The sequence below is a fragment of the Vigna unguiculata genome, chromosome 3 (assembly GCF_037176805.1).
Source record: "Vigna unguiculata cultivar grain cowpea cultivar isolate G323 ecotype 2 chromosome 3, ASM3717680v1, whole genome shotgun sequence".
Lineage (NCBI taxonomy): Eukaryota > Viridiplantae > Streptophyta > Magnoliopsida > Fabales > Fabaceae > Vigna > Vigna unguiculata.
The window spans coordinates 69,081,875-69,092,835 of record NC_140794.1 but is presented as its reverse complement, the minus strand read 5'-3'; the positions used below and the strand labels follow the sequence as shown (position 1 = coordinate 69,092,835).

Below are 10,961 nucleotides of genomic sequence, written 5' to 3'. Positions count from 1 at the left end.
AAAACATTTTTTTAATGAAAATCCATTTTCTTGAACAAATATCAACTCTATTTTATACACACAATTCCAAATAATAAATTATTAAAAATTTAAAAAAAAAACTGAAGGAAATTTTTTATAAAAGAAAAAGAGAATCAGATTATAAACAAGTAAAATTAGTTAAATCGTGATTTATGCATTTATACACAAATAATGAAATTGATTTATTAGTTTATAACATGTTAACTAATAAGTGATTAGTTTGAAAGAAATAAAAAAATTAATTTGAATAGAATGACAACTAAATAGAACTTGGGAGATAGGGTAATCTAAGTAGACAAACTAATGTAGGTGTGATGTGTGGTGAGGTGAACTAAACAACTTGAGATTGCATTTTTTTTATTAAGTGAATCAGTAAATCAACCCATTTAACTCATCAATCCGTGATGGATCACACTGGGTTTAATTTTTTTTTGCTTGTTAATAAGTGAGTTGGGTTTGGTTGACTCACTAAGTAATCAATCCCCGGATAAGTCGGGTCGGGTTAGGCTGGGTGACTCGTTTTGACAACTCTGGTCAAAATTATATATAATGTGCTATGGAAGCTGAAGAAATGGTAGGTATGGATTGTCACAAAGTCATATAGAGGTTGAAGTTTCTCACTATGAATTAATGAACATGGGGAGGGGGGTGTATTCTAACTAGAGATTGTTGGCAAAGAAATTGGTTATTCATGTGAAGATTTTTTGTAGTCTATTCCATGAGCAATGTACTATATTTACAGAGTTAAGGTTTGTGGTTATTCTTTACTACTATCCAATATTATTTTGCAGTTTTGTACATAAGTCTGGACACCACAGGTGTTCTACTTTATTTATATTGTTTTGCCGATAAAAAAAAAAAAAAGGCCCTTGCCTTTTTGAATTTGCATTAATATTGAATTTAAAAGATAACAAAGACAAAGACAATGGAAAAAAGGATCACATGATTCTTTCAAAGAACATCTTAGGAAGTGACAAAAGAAAACCTGAAATGACATGGAAGGTAGTATTACAACTAAGACATTATATAATTTGTGTACATGTAAAATTTGGTAATTATTATTTTACACTTTTTTTATTCTAAATTCTTTTAAATATATATCCTAAAAAACTGAAAAAGCCATTATAAATGAATGTTGACATGGCTTTTCAAATAATGAGTGTCATGCATTATGTGTTATAATTAGATGGTAGTATAAAAGTGTTTTGATAACAGGAAGTCACATAATAACGTTATTAGTAGTTATTAATTAGTTAACTTCCATATATAATTAATCCTTATGGAAGACGAAGTTGAAGGTTGGATGACATTTTCATCGTATTATAATTGATGAGACTTACAAGATTCATGTGGTGCACGTGAACTTCCAATTGTACGGGCGGGAAAAGAACCAATCAACCCAATAACCAAACCAACAATTCAACACTCTCAAGAACTTGCATGGAACATATCCCACTACTCTAACAACCCAACCTTTTTTTATTTTCTTTCTTTACACAAAAACAGACTTCAAAATAGATAAGTCATTGTTACTTCTTTATATTCTTATATATAGAGAGAGAGATGAGATAAAAAAAAAATATAGGTATAGTGAATGTAAAGTTTTAGTTAAAAACAGTTGAAGTTTAGAGGTAAAATATATAATGTATGGGAAAGAGAGAGAAAAGAGGAGAGAGAGAAAAGAGGAGAGAGAGAAGAGCACACGAGTGTTTCCTTTTGTTTTAAAAAAATACATAAATATGTGTGTGGGGTAAAAGAGAGAGGTGAGAGAAAGTTAGAATAAGAATATATATTTTGGTGAAGGTAGAAAAAAAAAATGGTTATAAAATAATGAAGAATTTAGTTTGGAAACATATTTGTGTTGTGTTGTTGTGTTGTGTAGGAGATGGAAGAAAGGTCCAAGGGCACCGCTTTGGGGCTGTAGCCACCCTGTCTTCTTTTTGAAAAGTCATTTTCTCATCTTAAAAACACCTTAGCGTATACCCTCTTCCCATGTAGGCCCTCCTTGAAAGCTATGTAGATGTTTCTATTAACTCTTGTATTTTTTTTATTTTTCAATTTAAATTAAATTGGTTGCATTTTCTAGAGTGAGAAGAGAAAAGACAATATTTTTGAAATGTAAAAAATAAAAAAAAGATTTTTGAAATGTGAGTTATTATAGTTGCATATACATATACATAGTAGTAGTAGTGATGTTAACCATCAATCTCTTATCTTTGCCTAACACTGGTGTACCACCAAATTCGTACAATATTACTTGTGTGAGTATAAAGAGGTGAGGCGAAAGCAAAGTGTAGTTGTAGCCCCTGTCTGAGTCTGAGATTAACTACTTGTTACTTACTTACTTACATAGAGGACGCAGAGTGAATGGCAATTGCAGCCGCAAACTCATCACCCACCATGAGTCTCAGCCAGAGCCAGAGCCAGGAGGACGTCACCACCGCCTCCACCACCAACGACAACACCAACAACAGTAACAACAACAACACCACCACCGATAACAAGCCCGATGATCACGAGCATGACATGGTTATGCCCGGTTTTCGCTTCCACCCAACCGAAGAAGAGCTCGTGGAATTCTACCTTCGCCGTAAGGTGGAGGGAAAGCGTTTCAACGTTGAACTCATTACTTTCCTCGATCTTTATCGCTATGACCCTTGGGAGCTTCCTGGTATATATATAGATATACATACACACACTCGCATACGCATATATTAAAGTTTAGCTTCCCTTTTCCTCAAGCAATTCTGGGAACTAACTCCCCCTTTCTTCTGCCATCTCCCACTGATTTTTTATATATATATCATTCCTTTCTCCTAGCTTGTCCCGCTTCTTATATAGATGATTCTCCCACATACATATATATGTCATGTGCAATTTTGTCCTATGTTTTCATGTTGGTTATTTGATTGAATTCAGATGTGTGTTGTGTTCATGGATCCTCCAATTTTTGATGAAGTGTGTTTGTGTGTGTGTGTGTGTGATGAACAGCCTTGGCGGCTATTGGTGAGAAGGAGTGGTACTTCTATGTGCCGAGAGATAGAAAGTATCGCAACGGTGATCGTCCCAATCGTGTCACCACCTCTGGGTATTGGAAGGCCACAGGAGCTGATAGGATGATCCGTACCGAGAATTTTCGCTCCATCGGCCTCAAGAAAACCCTAGTTTTCTATTCTGGGAAAGCTCCCAAAGGCATACGAACTAGTTGGATTATGAACGAGTATCGCTTGCCGCAACACGAAACCGAACGATATCAAAAGGTACCACATACCACACACCTCATATGTACGAATTTCCCATAATCGATGCACTTGCTGCTTCCTCTTCTTCTTCTTTCATGATATGTGTAGGAAAACCCACCGGGTCTTAGTTTTGGTTTTATGATTATTCAACCCTAGTTTGTTTTAAACCTAAAGTAGTTCGTCTTGGTTTTGGGTTTGAGTCGTTTTCGTTGGCTAGATTTTATCTGGTGTTGCTAGAGATTCTTCCTTCCGAAATCATAGCTAGATTCGAAGCTATGGCACACCAAAATGCTATAGCAGCGCGAAACTTGCAGCCACTCATGGGTCTAAAGTCAAGATACTCGACCAAGATGGAGAAGCCGAGAGGTGAACAATTAATGAATACGTGATAGAAGGAGGGATTGAAAATTTAAAATAAAAGTGTTGGCAGAAAATCAAAACAACCAGCACCGTTTGTCATTAATTCACTTTCTTTATCCTTTTCTCTCGCACACATTTATGACTGCATGCATGAATTTTGAAGTCTTATCATAAATTCAATCCGTGCCTCCCTCCGTACTGGTACAAAGTTTTTCTCAAACTTTGTCCGCTCATTGATCTTTTTTCATCAAAACCTCTTCACGGAATGCTTAATTCCCGAACATAAAAATGATTTTTGTTTCTATTTCCAGGCTGAGATATCGCTGTGCCGCGTGTACAAGAGAGCTGGAGTAGAGGACCATCCCTCCCTCCCTCGCTGTCTCCCGACAAGGCCATCTTCATCAAGAGCTTCTTCGCACTCCGAAACCAAGAAACACAACGAGATGGTTCATCACAACATGGGATTCGTGGGGCAATCGAAGCCAACCGAACACATAGTTGAGAAAATGAACGAAACGGAAGCAAGCAGTGATGTGAACACGGCTCTTGGACTTTCCAAATACAATGCTTACCGTGCTGCGATGGGTGCACTGAGCAGCACAATGGCACTTCCGGTTGTTCCGATGGACGAGGAAGGGTTGATGATGATGCAGCATCAGCAGCAGTCTAAGCAAGCAGCGGCACACGCAGGTGTTTCTGGGATTGGCACAATCTTCTCTGCTGGACCTTCTAGTTCCAACAACAATGGAATCGTGAACATGGATGATCTTAATAGGCTAATGAGTTACCAGCAGCAGTACTACAATGTTCAAAGCCATCCCAATCAGTTCTCTACTCTGCTGATGCAACCATCACCGGTAGTGTCTCTCACCTCGCTACCAAATCCACTTCCAACCACCTTCTCTGACCGACTCTGGGAGTGGAATCCAATCCCAGAGCCACCAAATCAAGAGTACAGCAACATGTCCTTCAAGTAACCACTTATCAATATTATATCTGTGATCTGTGAACTGCACATACATATATATATAGAGAGAGAGAGAGAGAGATAGAGACATTTATCTGTGCTAATTTCTACTATCAACTTTATCTAGGTTGTTCTCGTTACTCTGATTAATCCTGTGTCTTATCTTAGATTTCAATAACATAATTGTATGACACACTCTCATCAATCATCAATATATGTATTTGTCGGTAGCACTTTTAGGGTTTTAGTTTTAAGCCATTTTTATTATTCTTGTTTCTATATATGCACTTTTGATTGTGCATATAGAAAAAATGGATTTTCAAGTTATAAATTTTGTGTTAAATGTTTTATGTTAGATGGATAGGCAGAGTAGCGTTTCTTCCAGTTTTTTCATAAAACGAGGACTGTATATACATGACAGTTCTGTCATAGAGTAATTAAGATTGACATTCTCATAAGTAAATTCAAAACGTAACACTATAATTAAGATTATTTTTACATAAACAAAACTAATCCCAGTGTAGATAGAACACTACGTACTAAGATTTATTTCAAACAAAAGGGATCCCAATTTAGATAGGATACACCAAATCATTAAAGAAGATTCCAGCCTCAATTTTCAGCTTATTTAATGGAGAGAAACATATATAAGATATATGTGTGATTTTAGTGTTGCAAATTTATATATAGATGAGGTGTTTGGCCATTGAGTGCCTACCATCGTAAGTCAAAAGTAATTTTTACGATATTTTTTTGCTGATATAGAAAAGTCGTAAGTCAAAAGCCATTTAGTTAATAATAGGGTAATTTTAGAATAAGAAATTGACCATTTACACTTCAATAATACACTTTGGAATATAATTGGAGAGTAATAAGAAAAATAGAGAGAAAATTTGACTGGGAATGTTACAAGAAATCAAAGAACAGTTTATTATGTAAGGCCAAGCTTCCAGAATAAATTACACAGATATTGATGCTAATGTGTTCTTAAATAAATCTGACAAGTTATCCAATCCATTTTATTTTATTTTTCAGAGCTTAATGTTTATGATCATCTATTCCATGTTTACTTTTTTCATTTCTCATCAAACATCACTTATTAGATATTTGTTTTATTCTCTACATTTCTATTCTTTTTATACACAAAAAAGAATCACTATTTTTATTTTCCTACTATATATACACTCATGATAGTATAAAATCTATATAATTGTTTTATCACATAAACTTTAAAGTCGTAACTTTATTTTGGTAAAATCTGTTTTATATATATAAAAAAATACAATAATTAAAAATGGCTCATTGAATGGGTTAAGAAAGAAGCCGAAATAATTAACGACTTCATGTTTGTTTTCAATTTTATAATATTTTCCTGATTGAGTATTAGTTCCAACAATACTATAATACTCAGTGGAAAATCTTCCACAATATTGTTGGACTTTTATTTTCTGGAAGACTATATATCGTATTAATTCAAAATTAAGATTGATTCCCGCACTTCTTTCTATCAATCTCTTAAGCATGTATTTCCACACTTTTGAAAAATGAATTCTATATTATGATGTATATTATACATTGTTAATTAGTATTACGCATTTTGACAACATATATAATCCTCATTTAAAATACGATTAAATCTGTCTTATTAATCACTTCATATTATATTAATATATATGTTCACATGTAAAGCTTTCGTTTGGCTGATATCTATATCTTCTCCTACACTTTGAATGTGATCGATGAAAATGTATATGTTTTCTAAAAAAAATATTCTGGGAATTGGGGTAATAATACGTGTTTTCACAAGTTTATTTCAATATATTTCTCATTTCATATATGTGTAATTTTGTACACCAATACAAACTTGTGTAACAACTTGATTTGCAGTTTGGAAGTTCCACATCGACCAAAGATAAAGTCAATTCACAATATATAAGTGGGTGCAATCACCACCTTACAAGCAGGTTTTAAGTTCTATAGCGTTGAGTTAGGCTTAAAACTCACTTCTCACGATGGTATCAAAATCAAGTTGGAGTCTATCCTAGCAAACTTATTCTATAAATTATATATTGATATGCAAATGCTTCGTATATAACAAAATTATATAAATATCAATATGCCAGCTTCCAAATAATTAAAAACATCAATAAAGTAAATATGAAATTCATAGCTCTACAATAACATGCAATAAAAATTGACATAAATGTTTTGAAAGTATATAAATAGTTTTTCACGTACATTTCATATGATATATGTTTGTAAACGCAGTATCTGGTTTTTGCGCGGTAGAACTCTTCCAAGAGATTGTGATAAAAATATATATACTGAATGTTTTAATTAAAAAGATAGTAAATTTAATTTGTTATGCTTTTACGTATGGTATATCATACCAATGTGATTGTTTTAAGCAAAATTTAGATCACGTTGATATAAAAAGTTTGAAGATATATGAGATAATAGTATATATTTACTATTTATTTAATTTACAAAATATATGCTTGTCTATGTACCTAAATTATAGAATTAAAATTTTAATTATTTATGATTTGAATAATACATTTTCTTGTTGAAATTTGTTATATGGTTTACACAGAAAAGGAGTGCTATAGCATTAAAAATTTTGGTAAAATTAACATTATTACGGTTTTTAGATTTTAATTGTGATTGTATAAATAAATAAAAGTAGTATTTAAGGTTTATAGTTTTTTAATATATTAAAAATGTTGGTTGGTATGGAAAATTAGCTATGCAGACTGGCATAACACTTAATGGTATTGATTTCCAATTTATTAGCATGCCGCATTTTTTTACTTCCTTTTAGAGCTGATAATGAAAAGTTTGACCCACTCAAAAAAATAATTAAATGAACGTTAGATTACTCTGTATCAGTATTATTAAATTGGTTTTATATACATTAATTATGGATCTATACTAAACGAATAATGTATCAGATTAGTAGAAAACTTTTTAGTATATAAAATCAACTTATGCTATGAATATATTAAATAATAGTGTAATATATTATACAACCTATATATAAAGTCATGATGTTTATATGATTTTTTTAATGTCTTTGTGATAGAAGAGACATTTTTAATGTTGCCCCCACAGCGACAGTTTTCACTGAAATTTCATATTTTAATGATAATTCTTGAAGTGGTTCTAATTTATATCAATATTTTATTGAAAAAAATTAACCAGACAATTATTAGGAAAAAAAAAAGGTTTATTGTTGGAGTGGTATGTTTCTTATTTATTTATACATGAAGCAATTATATTTAAAGATAATTTTAAGAAAATAAATTTATATAATATTAAAAACTAAAAAAGGAAAGAACTTTGAAGAAAAATGACTGTGTATAAGGAGAAAGTCCTTTGAAATAATAAGTATGTAATGACAGGCATGGTGTGTGGTCACAGCATCGCACAGTGTTTCCCGTGAACAAAATAAAGGACAAACTACTTTTATTTAATTTTTTTTAAATCAATACCTTGGTTTATATATATATATATATATATATATATATATATATATATATATATATATATAATCTGACAACTGTAATGTGCAACTATTTTATCTTACTATATTTTAAATTTGTCATAACTAATTTATACTTTTAATTTCTTTGGATTTTGAAAAATATTACAATCTAGAATCATAAGGCTCCGTGTTGAAATTGGGTTCGTATTTGGTCACAACCATCGATTTTCATTCGGCCCATTTCTGTACAAGGCCCATACTGAAGAAAAAAATTGCTGAAAGCAACATGTACAGGCTTGGGTTGTAAATTGCTTCAAAATAAATTTCTTGAAGAATATTTAATGAATGTGTCGTATTAGTTTAATGAAAGAAGTGTCTGAAGAAGAAGAAAAAAGTCCTCACTAAAAGTAATATCAAAAGTTTCATCTTAAACATATATATTATTAATATTATGATTATTTTTTTTAGGGTTCAGGGTTTTCGATGTCTTCTTTTAAATTATTGTAACTTTTATTGACATTAAAAGTATAATAGAGAATATCTGAAAATACATAAAATACTTTTGTTGATCTCAAATTTTGTTTCTCTCGAGCTCCAATTACATTATATCCAACTATAGGTTCACTCTGTCTCCTAATTTCTTTCTTCTTGCATCAATAATGTTTTGGAAACAAAGATAATAAAAAAAATTCTAAAGTGACTTATTAGATGTTTTCTTCCAAACCAATATTCAATCGTCAATATTTTGGCTCTTTATTTAGTGAGTAGAGTATTATAAGTGTAATTTCACCTGTCCATGATGAATAAGAGAAATCTTTCTCCTCCTCTATGTTTATAGTCATGTAAGGATATATAACGATACTTTAACTCACTTTTTTTATCTACTACTCTCATCAATCTTAGATCATCATATCACATCACTACAAAAAATTAAAATAGATGATCTAAGAGTGATGATAATGATAAGTTAAAAATAAGTCAAAAAAATATGTATGACATTATTATCCTTTTTCAGAGTATAACTAAAAACATTTTCTTGTTATAATTAATGTATATTATCCTTTTTCTTTTATCTCATTTCAATATCTTGTTACATCTTATTATAGGCACAAACAACACATTTTCATAGTGTTGTCTTGTTTATCTTTTTTACATTCAATCGATAATATTATGCTATCTACAAGTGTTATATTTTCTTCTATTTGCATCAAAATAGTTACTCTTTATGACCACTCATACTATTTGTATAATTAGGAATGTCAAAATCTATATATATATATATATATATATATATATATATATATATATATATATATATATAATTTTGAGGTGTCAAATATATAAAATATATGAACTCTAATTTAATCTTTGAGGGGTAAAAGATATAGTCTTTGAAACAAAGAAAAAGATTAGAAATAGATAAAAGAGTTAAATATCTAAAAAAGAGGATATTTTATGACGATGTAACTTTAGAGTATGATTTATTTTGCATGTTTAGAATATGAATGAAAGGATATGGTACTTCAAAACAATCAACTAGTTATGGTGCAATGGTTGTCGAGAAACATAATATGAAGAAGACAAAGATAAAAAAAAGTTTCGGCGGCAACCATGTTAAATTTTCAAAGATAAAAAACTCATCAGATGAGAGTCATTAAGAAAGATACCATAAAGATTTATCTACTTAAAATATGATTTTTATGAAAATGTGCTTTTGTCCAACTTTAGTTTTTTTTTTTTGTTTTTTCAATTTTATATATTGATAATTTTCTTATTTTATTTTTTATTGTTTTTAATATGAGTCGAGATAATCTAATTATCTTATTTAATTATATTTATTTAAAAAAAATCAAAGAAAATTCAACTTCATTTTCTTGAGTTTCTATTTCTTTTCCATGTGCCTTTTTATAGAATATCTGTATTTTCTTGGTAGGATTGGTCTTCGATATCTTCTAAAAAATTATAAAAGATTTAACCACTACCGAAAAATACGATTTATTTTGTAATATTTCCTTTTATTTTTTTACACATGATTTGTATTTTCACAATTTTTTCATAATTTTTTTAAAGTAAATCCTGACTTCTAATCTTGCACCCAATTAATAATAATATTTAGAATGTTAGGTTTTATTTTTCTTAATTTTATAGTGAAAATTAGAATTAATTCATTTTATAACTTTGATCCAACGTAATCCTCAAACTTTAAGAATATTTGAATTTAATTCTTTTAACTAAATTTTGTTAATTTTATATAATATTTTAAATGCGTTTCATACATTTAAAAAGTTAAATAAATTTAATAAAATTTGATTAAAATAATTAAATTTAAATATTTTTAAAATAAAATGATTAAATTAAATCAAAATTTCAAAAATCAACGATATTTTAATTTTTACTTTAAAGAAAGATAAGAATCGATAAAGAATGATACCTCCATCGCTAATGGCGCAATTCACGATTACACTTATACAGGTTTCTTGATCCTTTCTTCGGAAACCACTTTTTTTTAGATCAAACCTCTTCACACAAAGACACACTCAAACTCACAAGACAACTAAGAGAAGAAATTGAAGTTTTGTATATTGCATTTTACAGAAAAATGCATGTGCACTATACGGTATGTAGAGATGTACAAAGTTATAATAAAGATAGCAAAAACACGTCTTTTCATTATACTAACACTATGTTTTCTTTCTCTTTTCAAATTTTTAAACTTTTTCTTTCTTTGAAGTTCACTCTGCATTAAAAAAAAAAAACTACCCCTTGAATAAATTTACTTGACCTTCACTCGAGTATGTTTGAGAAGACGATAAAAGAGTTAGCATTAACTTTTCTAACAGCACAAGACGTTGGCTTCTGATCGTATTAATTTGAAAGAAAAGGATAG

The 10,961-nt window shown here is 30.2% G+C and overlaps 1 protein-coding gene across 1 annotated transcript; it reads left to right on the top strand.

The window, feature by feature from the left end:
- Positions 1-2,214: 2,214 nt before the first annotated feature.
- Positions 2,215-4,823, top strand: LOV1 (NAC domain containing protein 35). The gene is made up of 3 exons (XM_028062597.2): positions 2,215-2,692; positions 3,013-3,281; positions 3,935-4,823. Exons 1-3 carry the CDS (start codon positions 2,389-2,391, stop codon positions 4,598-4,600), a joined length of 1,239 nt encoding a protein of 412 aa, XP_027918398.1. The 5' UTR covers positions 2,215-2,388; the 3' UTR covers positions 4,601-4,823.
- The last annotated feature ends 6,138 nt before the right edge of the window (positions 4,824-10,961 follow it).

Excerpts from the sequence above, each read along its gene's own strand:
- LOV1 (XM_028062597.2), top strand. The coding sequence starts at position 2,389 with ATGGCAATTGCAGCCGCAAACTCATCACCCACCATGAGTCTCAGCCAG. Across the intron at positions 2,693-3,012 it reads TGACCCTTGGGAGCTTCCTG|CCTTGGCGGCTATTGGTGAG; the intron begins GTATATATATAG and ends TGTGATGAACAG. Across the intron at positions 3,282-3,934 it reads AAACCGAACGATATCAAAAG|GCTGAGATATCGCTGTGCCG; the intron begins GTACCACATACC and ends TTCTATTTCCAG.